The sequence below is a fragment of the Petromyzon marinus genome, chromosome 14 (assembly GCF_048934315.1).
Source record: "Petromyzon marinus isolate PM22_M1 ecotype Great Lakes invasive population chromosome 14, UKy_Petmar_22M1.pri1.0, whole genome shotgun sequence".
NCBI classification, from domain to species: Eukaryota; Metazoa; Chordata; class Hyperoartia; order Petromyzontiformes; family Petromyzontidae; genus Petromyzon; species Petromyzon marinus.
Genome location: NC_133680.1, coordinates 7,067,455 through 7,087,438, shown reverse-complemented (window position 1 = coordinate 7,087,438; position 19,984 = coordinate 7,067,455). Strand labels below are relative to the sequence as shown.

Sequence of the window (19,984 nt, the reverse complement as noted above, 5' to 3'; positions counted from 1 at the left end):
TGGTGCGCGGCGCCGTCCAATCAGCGCGCCGGTGCTTTCGGTTCGCGGGAAAATGGCAGAGGGTGCGAAAAGTGAGGGCGGCTCGCAGGCTTGCGGGCTCGCGTTGCTGTGAAGCGGCGATCTACGCTGCGTTGCCTCTGCGGCCATCGGGGGCATTTTTAAACGAAGGGATTGTTGTTGTTGTGGAGGCGAGAGCCCCGAAGCGAGGGAGAAGGGGAGGGGCCGCGATCCAAGAGGCGACGCTCAGGGCCGTCGCCGTTTCGCTGCGCCCATGGAGCTCGGGCCTAAGCGGGGTGAGTTACGGTTGCCATGTGCCGTGTAAGCTGTTCTTATGAAGCATTGTTGATAACATAGAAGTGTAAATATTTGCGATGGGTATTTGTTGTTGTTGATGTTGTCTATTGACTCGTCGTGAGGAGTTGCGGTGAAGCGATCGCGAAGTCGAGGTGCTAATTTTGGCGTTGCTTGCCCGATGGAGGTCTCGGTTATAAAAGGAGGGCGATGTTCATGTTGATTAACTTTGAAGTGTTGATGCATTTAAGAGTAATGAGAGACGTCAGCCAATGTTCAAATCAGGCAACATTAAAAATAATTCGTGGTTGGCCCATTAATTGAATTGGTTGATTCCACTTTTGTTCCTTGATTTTGACAGGGGCGGAAACATTGGCTTGTTTGCAACGGGCCTTAATCCCTTGTTACCATCGTAGCGCAATATATTGTTTACAACTAAATCCACGTTAGCGTGCATCTGTAGAACAATTTCACGCAAACGTAAACATGTGTATTATCAAAGTTGTCAGCTATCGTAACCTCGTATGAGTGAAAGCAACCTCCGCCTATTTTACACCAGTACGGCATATCATACGTTCCTTTTTATATTTAAAATGCTTGGTTGCACCTTCAAATATAAACGTATCGTCATCTATGGGCCGTATATACCGCACACCACTTGTGAAATGCCAGTCGTTGCGCAAAATGTATTGTCACTTGGAAATATTAAACCTCTCCCAGACTCTTTAAGGACTCGTGAAACCACTGCTTTATTAGACAAGGACCCTGATAATGTTGCTGCTGCTCTTGCTAAGTTCTCTCACCCTTGTGTGTTTTTTTTAGACACAGGACCAAGTGCCGGATTAAGATGTAGGCCCCTGGGCTCCATGTACTGCGAGGCTCCCGGAAATATTTTCAAAAGGAACACAAAGTTAAAGATAAACAAGATTTTTTTTTTACAAGGCTAACAACAAATATAATTCAGCATTCACAAATGAAATATCTTTTCACTTAATCGCTGGAGGCCCTCCAGCTGGCGAAGGCCCTTTGGGGCTGCAGCCGCTAAAGCCAATGCCAAAATCCGGCCCAACACAGGCCCAGCAACCAGTACGTCCGAGCCAGCCAAAAAAAACCAACGTGTATTCTTATATTGCATAGAGCCCTTGTCTCGCTTATCTTTTCCGGTTCCTTCTGTGTAACTGTATAGCGCAGTGTGTATCGATGTTTCGCGTTGTGTCTGTTTCACATGCAGATTTCCAGTTGTTGAAATCAATGTGTATTACACTTTAATGAAAGTTTAAAAAAATGGTTGTATAGGGAAATATAATAGTTGATTCAATTTCTACTCCCGTTACAGTGTACATGGTTGAGTTAAATTGTCAGATCAGTTTTCCTGGTCACTGCAATGAGAATAGGATGACCTAAAACAAACTAAATCAAGCCCCTTGTGATCCACTTGGATGAAGACCTCTCCTGCACGCCGTTTTGGTCATGGCCAGGAGGAGGGCAATCTTTGACCCATACTTTACTAGCCCCCCCCCCCCATCATCGCGGTTTGGCAACGTTTGGAAGGAACAGCAGGGCCGTTTGACATGTCACTTGCCCGGAATCTTACTCGGGTTTCGTAAGCACCGTGCACCAATAGCATTACTGCCGCTGTATTTTTGCCCCGTGACAGGGTTAGTGATTTTATACTGAGTTTTACTCTTTCCACAATCAATTGTAATATTGCGTATGGCATTACGTTCGGGTTTGCTAGCCATGAGAGACATTTTCGTGTAGTTTTGCTACTGCATTGAAGGTCGCAGAAGACGGTGGTGTTCTGTATGGTCTATGGTTTGGGTTTCATGGCCACAATCGCACTGGGGCTTTTATTTTACATTTGTTAACGACGTGTGCCTGTTAATGTTCTGATATGGTTGATAGTTACGCCAGTGTCTTTGAGCAATGTCAAAGGAGGCGCTATCTTTGGGTATCGAGGTGTTTATTCTTGACGGTCTGCGTTCGACTGTTTGCCAGTCTTCCGTATCTGGGTGAGATTCAGTTATGTTGATCGCACGATCACAGAATGGATGCCAGTTTAATTTGAAGGACAGTTTGCTGATCTCGGGTCACCGGTTCATATTGCAAGTGAGCTAACCACTGCCACTGCTCCACCAAGAATGAACATACGATGCAGTAATTTGCAAAAATTCCAGTTGATTGTTGACTAGACTTGCCCAAGATGTTGCCCTTGGAGCATAGTGTCCGTGTTGGTAACATAGTGTGTGGATGACTTCCGCACGTTAATAAGTGAGTTGTAACCAGGGGTGCGTGGAGTAAAGGTTAGGGTTGCCGCAATATGGCGATACAGTACTATATTTACTTGCCCCCTACTGGACATGTGTGAAAAATAGCTTCGTCGCTCATCAGATTTCTCCACAATAATTAAAGATTCTCATTCCGATTCTGACGATATATACAATCGTTCATTTACATTTTTAGAGTTGTAGAGGGCATGGCGATTATATGCCGTCATTTGAATTATGTATCAACTGACTGCATGTGCCTCCAGCGATACCGATTGTAAGGGTGCAATTCGAGCTGGGTTATCCAACTATTGATTGAATAGATGTATCGACTAAGATAACATATAGTTGTTGAGGTGTCGCCTGGTAACACGTGTGCCGCTGGATAGGAAGTGACGATTTGGAGATTGGTAACATGATTGCTATCAATTGCAGCACACCCGTCATGTTTTGGGGGATTTTCAGCATTCAGCAAAATTTCTGAATCACTCCCATTTTCAGAGGTTCCTGAATAATCGACCACGTAAAGTATATTTTTCTTGATGAGTTGACCTATTTGACAACTGTACCCAGGTCGAGGTGCAATCATCAGAAGACTTGAGTGGACTGGAGTTGAATTTGTATCATTCATACTAGAAATACAGCAAAACACACAAAATACAAATAAAAAAAAACTGAAGTACAATTACAAATTTACGAGAATTTGACATCGCGATAATCATGTAACATTTCGTAAAAATGCTAGTAAAGGTTTTATTTGCCTTTTTCAGATATATTTGTGCCGTGTTTGGTGAGCTTGGATCGCTTGTCGGAGATCTGTAGGCAGCAGAAGCTAAAGTGTGCTGATCTTGACATTACCCGGCACAATCTTAACTACTATGAAGTGGAATACTTGTGCAACTACCAGAAAAAAGAGGTGAGTAATGCACACTCACTAAACATTTACACCATCTTTACAGACAACCTTCACAAATGTAAATTGAAATTGTACTTGACTTTACACAATGAGAAATAACAAAAGCTTTACCTTTGTAGGAATGATGTATCATTTAAGCTTTTAAATGGCATACAACTCATTTCACCATTACGCTTAAATTATCATTTTTAGGATATGGAGTTTTACCTGGTGAAATGGAAAGGATACCCAGAGTCTGAAAATAGCTGGTTATCACGCAAAGATCTCAAATGCAAAGATCTGTTGAATGTCTTCCACAAAGACATGGAAAGGGAGTCGAAGAGGCAAAGACAAGTTCAAATCGTCAATGGAAAGAAGCCCAGAAGACATATCCGTAAGCTTCACCCCACTGTGGCCGAGTACCTGAAATTGAAAGGTCAGCAGAGGCTACTACTAGCCGCCTGGCAGAAGGACCTGAACCGGAAGAAGAACCACAGCGCTCTCATCCTAGTGGAAAATGATGTCGACCTCGAGGGTCCTCCAGCGTCCTTTATATACATCAACGAGTACCGACCAATGGATGGTGTTGTCATGGCTAAAGAGCCTGTGGTTGGTTGCAGCTGCAAGGACTGCTTTTCAGAACGGGGAAATGGATGCTGCCCTACAATCAATTTTACCAGCTTTGCCTACAACAACTCTGGTCGTGTGAAGGTGAAGCCCGGAACACCAATCTACGAGTGCAACTCCCTGTGCCAGTGTGGGCCCGAGTGCAAGAACAGAGTCGTGCAGAAAGGCATCCCGTTCCCACTCTGCATCTTCCGCACGGATAACGGCCGTGGCTGGGGAGTAAAAACTATGCAGAAGATCAAGAAGAACAGCTTTGTGATGGAGTATGTGGGAGAGGTAGGTGTAGTCATCAAGAAGGACTGATATCAACAAATCTTAATATTTTATTATGCTATTCAACAGTAAATATAATTTACATTCCTGGAATCCTACATTTGGTTTAATGGTTAGCACACTGAAATTGTAACATAGAGGTTGCCAGTTTGATCCAATCTCTTCGTGAAGCAGTTAAAATAATGGGCAAGTTTCTTAAATGCTCCCACTTCTGTACACCCAACGGTATAAAAATAGGTGCACCAGTCAATTGTAAGGTTGTGTGTAGTGGGGGAAATTTTGGTGTGGCTGCTCTCTCACCTCTTCCAAGATATCTTGCCATGGAAGAGTAGGCTAAAATACCCTCTAAGAGCTCTTGAGCTTATTTTAGTAAAGGACCTTCTGCCAGCATTGGCATAAGCAAGTGATTGCAGGACTGCACATTTACCATTTACCCTTTAAAAAATATTTATTGCATTCTAGTGTAAATTTTTGATGGTCAGTTGTTGGTGTTTCTGTGTGTTTTCGTGTGGAGCTCATCCCCTCGGAGGAGGCTGAACGTCGTGGTGTGATCTATGACAGGGCAGGAACAACCTACCTCTTCGATCTTGACTTCTGCAAGGATGACTACACTGTCGATGCAACCTTCTACGGCAACATCTCCCACTTTGTCAACCACAGTGTATGGCCGTACTTTGGTTGTGGTGTCACGTTAAAGAGTTTGGTGTATATTTGAACCTGCAAATTGTGGCAATTTTGATGTTAGGAATCTTGAATTTATTTGTTATACCAATGTTACAGGGTTGAGTTTTAAGATTTGAGATATTTAGGTTCCAACTTAATTAGTGTTATTCGGTACATTTAATGTGTCTGTTTTGAAAAGTATTGGTATAAGATGAATTTGTTTGATGAATTTCAATCAGATACACCTTTTTATGGGAAAAGTTGGACCCTTTTGTATATATCAAATGCAATTATAAAAATGCACATGAATTGGATGTGCAGTAATATGGATTGATACTACCAATACATGTACCGATCTTTTGTCAATCCGGAGGGTGCTGTGTATATCATCAGCAGTTATTTTGACCATACTAAATGGTGGTCAGTGCGGGTTAATGAAAGCGGGGAGCTTAGATGTGTGAATATAGAACACACTCATGTATTTCCCTCGCTGCCTTCTGCCACAATTTAGCCACATGGGACTATACTGACAGTTGCGTTTGTGACTTAATACAGTTCATGCCCAATTATAGTTCATTCCCATAGGTTGCAAGAAATATACAATAATCCTTCGCCAAACCGTGGGTGTTAGGATTCTGAAGACTGCCGTGCTTTGAAATACTTTAAGCCCCTATGGGTAAATAGGGGGTTAGGTCAACTGCAGCCGCGGTCACACTCGTCAAAACACAACTAAGTTGCCTATTCCCTCACTGAACACAAATACACAATAACATTAAAAAACTAATATTCAAGTAGAAATTTAAAACAGTAAAATAATATTATTTATCTTTGATACTGAGGGTTAAGTCCAGTCCATGGAGATGACAGTGACGAGGATGAGGTAATGGGGGGAGGTGGTTGTTCGAAGGAAGAGAGGGGCTTTGCCCACCCTCTTTCTCCACCTCCACATGGTGATGGGAAGAGAAAGTTGGTGGGAGCTGGGAGATGAGACGATGCACAGAGGGAATACAGATGCTGGGTGATTTCAAATTGCAAATGGCGGTCGCCATGTTAAACCGTGGACACACAAAATTAATCGTGGTTAGAAAATGTATATGCCGAAGGAAAATAGTGAATAGATAAACACCGCAAATGCAAAGAACCAGTTGGGAAGGGATTGCTCTGTTTGATTTCTTTAAAGCATACATCACTAAGTGGTTATGATAATTTTTCTTCCAATAAGCCTTTGATGTTTATAGATTTGAACACCCATTTTTGACCACTGTTTCGTTTCCTATACGTGATGCAACGTAAGTTATGTCAAAATCTAGCTCGAGTCATTTTGAGGCCTTGGCATGGCATTTACAACCAGCTATAACAATTGTCAGTGGTCAAACCACTTCCATGGCTGATACAGAGTAGGGAGGCCTTTATCCGGTAATTGATTGACTAAGGGGTGTAAGTTTTTTTTTTTACTTCATTTGATTGTGCCAATTGACTGCTCTACTGTTGTGTGCAGTGTGAACCAAACCTACAGGTGTACAGCACTTTCATCAATAACCATGACTTCAGTCAACCACGCATTGCCTTCTTTGCCATGGATGACTTAGCAGCTGGGGAAGAGCTGACATTTGATTACAACATCAAAGGTGAGCTACCTACACGGAGTGGTTCTGCTATCTGGCAAATATATTAGTCTGGTACCTGAGTACATAATGACACGTGCAATTCTAAAAACTGCTTACACAGTTTTAGAAATTAGTTTAACACATAGGCTTTTGCGACCAACATTATTCATAAGAAAGTTTTTTGGGTTAGATTGAAATTTGGAATGTTTTTTTTTCATACAGCACTTAGGATCTCACTACAATTGCTCTAACCCAAAAACCTTTATTCTGAGTTTTAGAAATTGCTTACACAATTTTTTTTTATTTCCTCAGTTAAACTTAACTTAATTTGTATAAGGAGTTCAGGGGTGGTTAGGAACACTTGTACATCGATTGTCCATGTCAAAAATGTGAACTATAATTAATAAAAAAAAACAGTTGTTGACATTAATTACATGAATTCTAATATTTAAAAAAATTCTATGATAAACATAAATATACGTAGCTCAGCTACAGGCTGGCTGAAGTGTACAGAGTGACGATGTCATGTCGGTCATGTTGCATGGGGTTGTATTCCTAATGGCAGTGATTACAACACCTAGAAACTTCTGCAACTCACCCACAGAATTGCAATCTCACTAGGAAACACATTTCCTTTGAAATTTGGTATGGTTTTTTTTTCATACAGCACTTAGGATCTCACTACAATTGCTACCTGCTGCATTTTATCAGAATGTTCGGGCCTCTGGAAAAAAATAGAGTCCAAGCCCAACATACCTTATCTACTTGTGTACATGATTGTTTCTCACCAGCAGTTATTGAATGGAAGAGGAACTGGCAAAACATCTGCTGAAAATATTCCCATTGTAATTAATTTAATGTTTTGGTCAAACAAAAACTCACTTGCAACATTGTTGACTGGGGAGCATATGTTACAAATAGTCCTTATTTTTATAACTTGAGATTTTTAAACTGCTTGTAGATAGTTGTCATAACTACATATGATTATAGGAATAGGTTTTACCCTTTTAACTGGCACAAAAACTGACACCTTTATTCAAGGCATCATGTTTGCAATGACCACAACACAAGCAGTCAAAATGCAAACAAAAAAAGACAACTCTGATAATAATATGCACTGTCCTTGAATTTGATTGGTCCACACCCGAGACAGCTTTTCTTAGAGCCTAGTCTCCATTGGTGTTGGACCAGAAGACGCCAAAAGGCGTACAACTCAAAACAGCGCACTATCAGAGTATTGAGGGCTCGGGGTGAGCATTAACATTATGAGACCTCCTTTGCCAGAAACAAGATATAGGAATAGGTTTTACCCTTCTAACTGGCACAAAAACTGACACCTTTATTCAAGGCATCATGTATATATATTATTACTTAGAAATACTATTTTCATGTTTCATGTTGTATCTTTCTTGTTTCAGAAATTACAGAAGATATGGCTGATGCTCCCAATAGCCCGATTCAGGCTAGCCCACTTTCCAGTCACAAATGCCCGGATTCCAGTAGCCGGGCTTTGCATGGTCAAGTCACCAATGGCCCTGTTGCCATTGCTTCCTATTCAATTGCACCAGATTCCAGTGGATCTGTCCCTAATGGGAGTATTACAAATGGCCAGGTTCTAAATTCTCCAATATCTAATGGTCTGGTTCCAAACGGTTTGGTTAAAAATGATCTGATTTCAAATAGTTCAAGTCAAAATGAGTCGTGTAACAAAGACACTGTGCTTCACACCACTGTGACCACAAGCCCCAAGCAGAGAGCCCGCATTACCTGTAAATGTGGAGCAAGTACATGTCGGAAGTTTTTATACTGAAACCCATCACCTCCGCTGTGTTCTAATTATTCATTTTCTAAAACGAGGAGCTTTGTTGCGAGTGTGGTATGTTGAACTCTTATTACCACCTGATTAATGCAGCTTTGTAAATAAAATCATAACTCCACTTTTTTTATTTAAATTCAATCAATGCAGGATTTGATTTGTGGTTTATATTCGTAATACATTTTTGGGTCGGATTGTATAAATAAAATGTGTGTAGTATACTGTCCCCCACCCCACAGCCAATTGCTTTTGTAAACGTTTCAATTTATACTGCTTAGGCACACGTACATTTTGTAGAGCAATCCACAAAATGTAACAAGTGTGTACGAAGTTTATCTGGATGTTAAACCAGCATCATTAGGTATTTACTGGTTGGAACTACCAGTGAAACGTTTCACATTGTATGGCGTTTCTGCGGCCGTCTGGAATGCATTTCTGATGTTAGGAAGCCACGAGAGCTATGCACTTTTAAATCTAGATTGAAAACGAATTTGTTTAGAACAGTTTTTTTTGTGTTTAGTTGTCCTTCCCCCGCACCTCCGATTAGCACGGTTGGCTACATACAGTGTGCAAGAAATTAAAAATACAACCAGCATCATCAGGCAGTTGGTTGTGATTGCCAGCAAAACGCCATACCCGATTGTTAAATGTGGATTGCTCTCCAACATACGGGTGTGCTGAAGCAGTAATCAATTTTGATTGAAAACTTTCATGACTGCAGGAATTAAGCTTTGGTAAAGTCACGTAGATAGAATTTTTTTAAATAAAAATAAAGTGAATTAAAGGAAAATAAAAAAACTAAACCATTAATGTAGACTGTAGCTTGGTTCTTAATCGGTCTGAGTGTACTGACAGTCTACAATGTAGACTGTAGCCTGGTTCTTAACCTCGTTGAGCATACTGGCAGTCTAAGGTAGACTGAAGCCTGGTTTTTAAGCTTGGTGAGCGTTTCGGCATTCTATAATGTAGACTGTCACAATGCTGCGTGCTTTAAAAGTTATAGATTCTAGTGCTGTGGCTATGGAAAATATTTTTTCATTAAAGAGAAAAAAATATTTTTGTTTAGATTTTTATCTTTTATTATTTTTATTTTTTTGTTACTGAAAGAACCAAGAATAAGTCTACATTATAGACTGCCAGGACACTCCGATTAAGAACCAGGCTACAGTCTACATTCATGTTTTTTTATTTTTAAAATTATTTTTCGATCTACGTAACTTTACCGAAAGAACCAAAGAATACAGTAATAAATTGGCACATTTGTTCACATGACAACTGAATTGTCTGCGGAGGATGGTGTAAAACGTACTGGCAATATTACCCAAAAATATATTATGCATTGCAATATTGATTGTGAAATTCTATGTTTTGAAGTGGGTTTTTTATTGTTTTGTGTTACCCTGCATGACTTAAATTGCCTTTACAGAAGTACAATGGCTCATCTAAGATGCTGGCAAAGGTGTGCTGTGTGCTTTTAAAAGTTATACATTCTAGTGCTGTGGCTATGGAAAATATTTTTTCATCAACAATTGTCAGTACATTGCTACTTACGTTATTCCATTTGGCCTGAGGATATTTTAAATTTACATTTAGAAATTGTAGACATTAAAACAATTATCAAGAGTCTTGACTTTGTTTTTCTTGTAATGCATTTTCTATATTTTAAAACCTTGCCAGCTTATTGCTTAAATTATGCTAAACTAATTAGCCATATGTGACAATGAGATGTCATTAGAATGTCAAGGTTTTAAGTCTCATTGCTACATAATATGAGGGTCAATGTTGAATTGAGGTAAAATGAAAGTGTTTTGTAAAATTTTAACCACGTGTGTATTTCCTTCATGTTCGAAGACTGATGTGCTTTGTGAACTAGCATGAGAGCGTTAAGAAATTGGATACTTGTATTATGACTTATTGGAACAGTTCCCTACATACAGAATATACAAGTCCATTTTGTTTTAACTACATAAAATATACAAAGTTTGAATGTTACTTCATGGCATTAATAATTGCTATATATTTCAAAATCCAAATCCTCTGCATCGGTAAAACGTTTATATGGATTTGCAGCACTTGTTAAAGTTTATTTGCTGTTAAATATTCAGTAGAACATGAAAGGTATTATTGGAGTGGTACCGTAAGTATTGACCGAGATGAACTGCATTTGTTAAACTTGACAACTTTAATAAATTGAATGTGACTATTAAGTAGACTTATTTGGAAACTACCTTTGTTTTATAATGCATACGTTTTGGTATGTGGGATGAGCTTGACAATAGCCACGTTTTACATTGGTACATGTGAAACCCTTTTAACCAAGTGGGTAAAAATTGAACTTCAAGAGGACAGTTTAATACAGATTAATATATTTTCAGACAAATTATTGTTTTGCAAAATCTGAGCACGTGTTTTTTTCTGGTTCTTTATATGCCAGCCTGAATAAGTGCAGCGTTTATCTTATTCCTGAAGCTAGCATTGAGTTTGAATGCTTCGTTTGTGGAGCCAGAGTGTTCCAGATGACGGTAGCAACCACGGACGAACGACGCTGAGAGTCAGGACGGTTCTGGGGGTCATGATCAAACAGATCTTGAGATGGGTTCCAAAGAATACGGTGCCCTTTCGTGGTTAAGAGGTTCAAGAAGAGTGAAGATATATGGCAGTTTACCTTGAAAAGTAGCACTATGAAAGACTTACGGTATGCAGGGCTGGATTAAGATGTAGGCCCCTGGGCTACAGGTACTGTGAGGCCCCCAGTAATATTTTCGAAAGGAAAACAGTTAAAGAAAAATAAAATGTATTTTTACAAGGCTAACATAAAATTCAGCATTCACAAATTAAATAACTTTTCACAATCTCTGGAGGCCCGCCCTCCAGCTGGCGGAGGCCCCTCGGCTGCAGCCCCTAAAGCCCATGCCTTAATCCGGCCCTGACGGTATGCGTGATCCTCGATTTTACAGGAAGCCAGTGGAGGGTCGTTAGTGCAGTCCCTGGTGTCCCGTATGGCTGCACTCAATAACAGACGGCACGTGGAAGATTATGTTGAAATTGTTGCAACAAATGTTTTCGATGGCTGGATAAGGAATGGCGTTGCAGTAATCAAGACAAGAACCAACGATTCGACATGCCAACGTTCGCTTAGCTGTTGGCATCGGTATTCTGTGCCATCAGGCCTTAAGGTGATGATTGCTAATTAAAACTCAGTTTTATACAGAACTTCACAAAATAAATATATCCAACCCTTAAAAACCAATAGACAAATTATAAAATTATACAAGTCAAGAATCTTTACACAGACGGATATGAAAACAATAACGTTTTAAGATGGGACCTAAACATACTCCCAACTTAATCCATGATGTTCTGGGGGAAAAGCATTCCACAAACAAGGTGTCTGGCTGCTGAAGGCTCTCGCTCATTGTTCACAAGTTTGTCCTCTCTTTAGGTGCACAGATTATGGAGCGAAGTTGCCCTGCTGGAGGGCGTAAGGTTTAAGCAGCTCAATATGTGTAAGGGATCCAACTCCATCAGGACCTTTAACGTTCAGTGAGAGAGTTGAACCCTCGGTAACGTCCATAGATTGCTGTTGGTTATATAGATTGATGGTAGAGCCAGAGTCAAAGATTAAGAAGTAGTGAAGCTCTGGTGAGACTGCCTAGTGCTTAGACAGAGATCTTCAGATTTGTTGGTATTGGACAGACGGCTATTTGACCAGAACCAGGTCTCCGATTATCACGGTTGACTGTACAGTGCGAACGAAGTTCAACATACAGGTATGCAAGTGTGATGTGGAATCCGTTAAATTCTTTGAGATGTCAGGGGTCTATCGATGAGGAACCTAAAGGGGGGGGGGGGGGGGTGCAAGTACGGATCCCTGAGGTATTCCAGTTGTCGATATGGTCACTGACGATGTATAATTTCCGACCTTGATGTAAGTCAGCACACCGGTGTTAGCGAGAGAGGCCTGCTGTTCAGCACACCTGTGCTGGTGAGAGAGGCCTGCTGTTCAGCACACCAGTGCTGGTGAGAGAGTCCTGCTGTTCAGCACACCCGTGCTGGTGAGAAGAATGCGCCGATGATGGTAGCCTCAGCCGGTCGGTGCGCCCTGTTTTGTCTGTTAATTCAGTGTTTTGCCAAGATTTTCGGAGTTTTTTTTTAACAAGAGACGAACTTTTAAACATCAGGGAAACCACTCCTGTGGATTTATTTCCCACTTTTCTGCTCCCAGCGGCAGAATTAGTGGGCATTCTAGTCAAAGCCGCGCTAGGCTTTGCTCAAGCAGCGAAACGCCGCCCAAAGGGGTAAACGGTCGGGGGCTCTAGTACGGCTACGCAGACGCGGGATCCGAACAGTGCTTCCGAGCTTTTTCCTCTCCAACGTACGTTCACTGTGCAACAAAATGGACGAACTTCAGCTACTGATGGTGAAAAACAAAGACTTTCTTTCAACTTCTGTTTTGTGCTTCACGGAGACATGGCTGTGTGATTTGATTCTGGACACTGCGCTACAACTGGCAGGATTCCATATTGTAAGATCGGATAGTGACATAGCACTCTCCGGCAAGACGAAAGGCGGTGGTATTTGTTTTTACATTAACAGTGGCTGGTGTTACAGTGATTCTGCAACATTGTTCTCCGCTCCTTGAATCATTTTTTTTATAAACTGTAAACCTTTCTACTCGCCTCGCGAGTTCGCGTCGCTCATTTTGGTCGGAGTTTATTTACCGCCTTGTCCTCAGGTTAAAGAGGCCCAACGCATGCTCGCCGATCAGATTCTGAGTGTGGAGCGAGCAAATCCAGATTCGGTGGTTATCGTACTTGGCGACTTTAACAAAGGTAATCTCAGCCACGAACTCCCCAAATACATACAATTCATGAAATGCCATACCAGAGAAGGGAACACTCTGGATCACTGCTACACTACAGTAAGTAGAGCCTACCACGCCGTCCCCCAAGCAGCACTGGGACACTGACCATGCCATGGTCCACCTGATTCCTGCATACAGGCAGAAACTAAAGCTCTGCAAACCTGCTGTGAGAACATCTAAACAGTGGACCAGTGAGGCTGTGGAGGATTTGCGGGCGTGCTTGGACTGTACTGACTGGGATATGTTCATGACTGCTACCAATAGTCTGGATGAACTCAGAGGCTGTGATGTACATTACAGCTTCTGTGAGGACTGCTGTATTCCAACACGTACCAGGGTGAACTTCAACAACAAGCCCTGGTTCTCAGCAAAGCTCAGAAGGTTGAGGTTGGAGGAGGAAGCGTTTAGGAGTGGGGATAGAGACAGATTCAAGGAGTTGAACAGGTTTAGCAAGGCGGTGAGAGAGGCTAAACGACTGTACTCAGAGAGACTAAAACACCAGTTCTCTGCTAACGACTCTGCTTCTGTCTGGAGAGGGCTCAGGCAGATCACCAACGACAAGCCCAGAGCCCCCCACACCACTAACGACTCCCGCCTGGCCAACGACCTGAACGAGTTCTACTGCAAATTTGAAAGAAAATTGGACTGTCCTGAACTACCCCTTCCCACCCAAGAGGCCCCATCCCCCACCCCTACTACAGAGACGACTCTCTCCTTTCAGGAGGGAGAAGTTAATAGACTTTTCAAGAGGCAGAACCCACGCAAAGCAGCTGGGCCGGACTCTGTCTCTCCAGCCACCCTCAGGCACTGCGCTGACCAGCTGTCTCCAGTGTTCACCAACATCTTTAACACCTCCCTGGAGACATGCCATGTACCAGCCTGTCTCAAGTCCTCCACCATTATCCCTGTGCCCAAAAAGCTAAGGCCAACAGGACTAAATGATTATAGACCGGTCGCCCTTACCTCTGTGGTAATGAAGCATTTTGAGCGCCTGGTTCTGGCACACCTCAAAGCCATCACAGACCCTCTCCTGGACCCCCTTCAGTTTGCCTACAGAGCCAACAGGTCTGTGGACGACGCAGTTAACATGGCCCTCCACTTCACCCTACAGCATCTGGACTCCCCAGCATCCTACGCCAGGATCCTGTTTGTGGACTTCAGCTCTGCCTTCAACACCATCATCCCTGCCCTGCTTCAGGACAAGCTCTTCCAGCTGAACGTGCCCGACTCCATCTGCAGGTGGATCACAGACTTCCTGTCTGACAGGAAGCAGTGCGTTAAGTTGGGAACACAAGTCTCTGACTCCAGGTCCATCAGCACCGGAACTCCTCAGGGCTTTGTCCTTTCTAGATTTAAAGCTTTTGTGACTGCAAGGATCCATACTCTTTGGTTCTATTCGGTAAAGTCACAAAATTCTAAACAAACACAAGATCCTGGTCCGGTTCAATACAGTACATAAAATCCGTGACCTGATCCCTTCCGTGAAGGATGTCATTCCTGACTTACAGTACCCCGGAGTTTACAAATTGATCTGCACCTGTGGTGACTGCTATATCGGGGAGACAAAACGACATGTCTCTGACCGAATTCGCGAGCACAAATCAGATTTGAAACATGGCAGAACGAATTATTCTGCCGTAGCTGATCACTGTTACAACACTGTGGGTGATCACGATATAATTTTCTCCGATACCAAGGTTCTTTGCAAACCAACGGGTTTTTATCAGAGATTTGTTCACGAGGCAATTCAGATTTACAAACACACACAATTTCAACCGAGAGGATGGTTTCAAATTAAGCAACCATTGGAAAGATGTTCTGAATCAAACCAAACATTAAACTAATTTTCAATGGTACAGTATATTTTTTCAAGTAGTGGTATCCCAAACTTTTGCAGCTGCTCAAATTCCCTTTTCACACCATCAATATGTAAACTCCCCCCCCCCTCGCTGGTCTGCACTTGCTGCCCCCCAGTACATCGTTCATCATGCTAAGTCCGCCAATTAAATGCTAATTTATTATGCTAATTCCTTTGTCAAGGCGCTCTGCTTCCTCTCACACAGCTTAAAGGTCGCGGTCTGAGCTTGGCTGTGTTCACTCCAGCACTGTCCTCTAGACAGTCTGCTCCCTTGACCTGATGAAGGCCACTTGTGTTGTGGCCGAAACGTCGTGAATTTTTTTTGTTTTTTACGTGACTTTGTCCTTTCCCCACTGCTCTTCTCCCTGTACACCAACAGCTGCACCTCCAATCATCTGTCTGTCAAACTCTTGAAGTTTGCGGACGACACCACCCTCAATGGGCTGATCTCTGGTGGGGATGAGTCTGACTATAGGTGGGAAGCTGACAACCTGGTGACCTGGTGTAGCCAGAACAGCTTAGAGCTAAATGCTCTAAAGACAGTTGAGATAGTTGTGGACTTCAGGAAGAATACAGCCCCACTCACCCCCATCACCCTGTTAGACTCCCCAGTCAAAATTGTAGAGTCCTTACGCTTCCTGGGCACTATTCTCTCCCTCGACCTCAAGTGGGAACTGAACATCAGCTCCCTCACCAAGGGAGCTCAACAGAGGATGTACTTTCTACGGCAGCTGAAGAAATTCAACCTGCCAAAGACAATGATGGTGCAATTCTATACAGCGATCATTGAATCCATCCTCACCTCCTCCATAACCGTCTGGTACGCTGCTGCCACTGCCAAGGACAAGAGCAGACTGCAGCGTATCATCCACACTGCTGAGAAGGTGATTGCTTGCAATCTACCAACCCTCGAGGACCTGCACACCTCGAGGACCATGAGGCGAGCGAGGAAGATTGTGGCCGATTTCTCCCACCCTGGACACTCTCTGTTCCAGCTACTCCCCTCCGGCAGAAGGCTGCGGTCCATCAGGACCAAAACCTCACACCACAAAAACAGTTTCTTCCTATCCGCTGCTGGCCTCTTCAACAAGGCCAAGGGCTTACACTGACTTTAACATGTTATCTACAAAATGACACCTTGTCATATTTACACTATGTTACCCTATTTGTATTTTTTGTATTTTTAGATTGTATCTTATAGCTACTTTATATTCAATATTTATTAAAAATTTTACATACTTTAGCCCCTTAGTGTTAGTTAGACTTTGTACCTTTAGTATAGTTAGACTTGTATACCACTTATTTTAGATTTAAGATTACTCTATGTTGAATGTATGCACCTTCCTGCCAAAGTAAATTCCTTGTCTGTGCGAACTTTCATGGCGAATAAAAACCCTTTCTGATATTAACCAATATAGTGCATACCACTGACAGCAATCTCAGATTCCAGATGCACGATTAAGATATATATTGTGTCAAAGGTAAGATGTTAAGGCTGACCAATACAACAATGGAACGAAAGTCAACGAGATAAAATGTCAGTGGTCTTGACAAGCAAGGTCTCGGTGGAATATGCTGAATGGTAGGTAGACTGGAGGGGACATTTTAGATGTGGCCTTACAAGAAGCAGACGTTCTAGCAGCTTAGAGACTTGATACATTCGATATTGGTTGATTATTAGAGTTGTTAAAGGCAGGCGTTTTAAAGATTGGTGTGAACCGACCCAACCTCATTCACGAGGGGTGGGGGGGGGGTTAAAATTCCAGATTTCAAACTTTGCTACATGTGCACCCACCACAGAAACTGTGCAGTGCACTGTTTGAAGATGGTACCCGATAGGTAGTCAAAGTTTAATTTATTTATTGGGGAAGTTCAAAGATGTTTGGTATCTCCTGGGGCTTGACAGGTGGGAAGAGCGAGAGGGATCGAGAAATTACTGGTCATGACAGGTAGAAAGCTTTCCCCTAATGGTGGGAATTTTAATTATTATTTTACACGCTTTTATTTAACTCACTCTTGTCTGTTGTATCCTCAACTCTGTTGTATCCAAAAAATCTTGTAACTCAATTCTAACCCACTTCCCAATGTCATATCGACTGCAAACTTGGTATACATATGTCATACTGATGACAATACTATATTCTATCATTAAACATGAAATATATATTTTTAAACAATATTTTCTTATATGTTATGTTTCGGCTTTGGTCTAATTGTCCACGCTCAACTCACGTTGGCTGTAATTGGCCACGGCCCCCTTACGTTGTGGCAAGCTTCGGGGCCACTTCCTGGAGTCGTGGAGTTCTGCCATTACTAGTACGATACATTTCATTAAAGCGTGTTTTTTAAAAGTATTTTTCCAATACTACTTATTTTTTGTTGTTGTGAATAAGTCAACGTTAGTGGTGAGCCCAGGGGTCGGCTTGGTGATCACGCTGGGATGGCACTTGGTTACAGTGGGGGTGGGCATTTAGTGTGGAACAGAGAGTTGACGGAGATTATTCATGACAGAATTAATGTTCATTAATAAGGGAAGTGTGAGAGGCCATGCTTAACCTAGTTGTGCACGAAACAGCTGGGCGTGGTTGGAGATGATGAATATCAGTTGTATTATGGATTGAGCGAGGTGCTAATTAGGGTGAGATACGGTATACTTGTTAACTCCTTCAAACTCTGTAGCCTCATTTGTGATATTGGCTAAGAGGGTTGAAAGTACAGGTAGTCCCGGACTTACGATGGAGATGCGTTACAACGACCCCATCGTAAGTCGAAACTATCGTAAGTCGGACCATCGTAAGTCGGGGACTACATGTAGCTGTGTCCTGAGGAGAGCGGTGGTGGTGGATTCTAAGCTCTTGGGCATACGAGAGTGCAAAGCGTTGTCTGGCGTTAAAAGGGACCGGGGTGAGGGTTGATGCCGACCAGAAACAGCAGGTGATCCGAGTGGGCCACTGACCGGTGGTGGCTACTCGAGACCACACGTGGTCAGCAAGGCTCCTGCCAGCGACTGTGGTATGATGTGAAGAAGGGCAGCACACCGCTGCAGTGCAGCCAGGGGGCCACCGGACTGACAAATTCTAAGATTAAAGAAATTGCCCTCATGAGATATGGACTCACACTTTTGATAAATTAGCACTGATTGCGTATTTGCACGGGGTATAACTTAAGTGAAATGCAAGCGATATATAAAAGCTGACATGTTGCACAGCAATATGGTATGGAAGATGTTCTTAGTTTCTCAGTGACACTCTGGCCTACTTTCAAGTTCTGTGCACATTAATTATTGCATCTTGTTTGACTAATGAAGTGAAATGTGTTTTCCAACGACATCATCATTTACATACGGCGGGCTATCGGATATTCGGTTTACCGAATATTATATAAATTTAGAAAGGCAACAGTTTTTCCTCCTGACATACGGTTTGAGAGATACAAAGTGTGACAAACGGAACGATGGACACGTGCATTATATACAGAAATCCCTCACCAGACGCGTTTTTCGCATCCGCGGTAATTATGAATCCACGGTTTTCTTTCTGCATACCAATTTGCTAACCGCGGGATGGAGTTATGCGTATCCGCGCTTTAGCACGGCAACCGGCACTTTTAATTCAAAAACACATTCCTGCGGAGGGAGCTGGTAAGATCGTTGGGTTGTTCGGTCAACGGCGGCATGGTGTATTCCGCAAATATGCCCGACTGTGAGGGCGGGCACAAGCCGGCGTGAGTAGGTTAAACGTTGAGTTTTATAAGGGCACCACGGGGTGACCAGCCCCTCCACTCCCAGCCCCACCCCTCCCCGCCCAGCCCCACCCAGCCCCTCCCCACCCTCTCCACCCAGCCCCACCCCTCCCATTTTTGGATGCACGACGGACGGACACAATAATCCCGTGGGCTGGTGTAACCAGAGGTTCCTACAAGTATCACCTGCATCTGTATTTCCTCCGTACATCATCTCATCTCCCAGCTTCCATCACCAACGCTCTCTCTCACAGAGTGACTGTTGTGTGTGGACGTTGTCGTATTGTCACGCATGATCTTCAATTATTAGCATGAATTTTGCCCTTAATCATGGCCCTAAGTGTGCAACCAAGAGGGTGTGCAAAACCCCTCTTCTGTTAAAGGGTGGTGAGACTCAGTGTTCATTGGAGCAGCTAGAGCAAGTACGGTATCAATCAGGTACAGTATTCTTGATTTAAAAGAATGTAAGTTATCCTAAAACAGCTTAAAATGTAGCAGCGAGCTACCCAGCCGCGTCCAAGGCACCACATCACCCATCCACCAAGATATCTCCCGATCAGTTTATCAGTTTAACACTTAGGCTTTCGCGACCAATATCATCCATCGATCTAACCCAAAATAACCCTGCATTATAGAAGACCCCCTGATATCTGACTCCGCCCCCTTTATGTAGGTGGAGAGCTCTCCCTTAATTAAATTGTTCCATTATTACACCCAGCTGTTCCCAAATTACCTTATTTTTTGGGTGAGGCACCACACCGCTCAAGCAATCCTAGGTGTGCGTCCACATACCCTCCAGCCCCACACAGAGTACCCAGACCCCAGACATCGCAACACAGGCGTGGCAACAGATCACAGCACTTCTCACAACCACCTCCTCCACATGAACTCATTCCTCATCAACGTCATCTTCATCACCACCACGGACTTCAACCCTCAGCATTAAAGGTAACATTATATATTTGGTTCTTTCGGTAAAGTCACGTAGAAGGGAAACAATAAAATAATAAAAAAGACTTGTATTTTACTGTTATTTTAACATGTATTTATTTTATGTCATTGTGCATTTAATTTGTGTTTAG

The 19,984-nt window shown here is 42.7% G+C and overlaps 1 protein-coding gene across 1 annotated transcript; it reads left to right on the top strand.

Annotated features, from left to right (window-relative positions):
- SUV39H2 (SUV39H2 histone lysine methyltransferase) lies at positions 1–10,646 on the top strand. Its single transcript, XM_032954180.2, has 6 exons — positions 1–293; positions 3,329–3,474; positions 3,667–4,356; positions 4,868–5,014; positions 6,515–6,644; positions 8,042–10,646. Exons 1-6 carry the CDS (start codon positions 272–274, stop codon positions 8,431–8,433), a joined length of 1,527 nt encoding a protein of 508 aa, XP_032810071.1. The 5' UTR covers positions 1–271; the 3' UTR covers positions 8,434–10,646.
- The last annotated feature ends 9,338 nt before the right edge of the window (positions 10,647–19,984 follow it).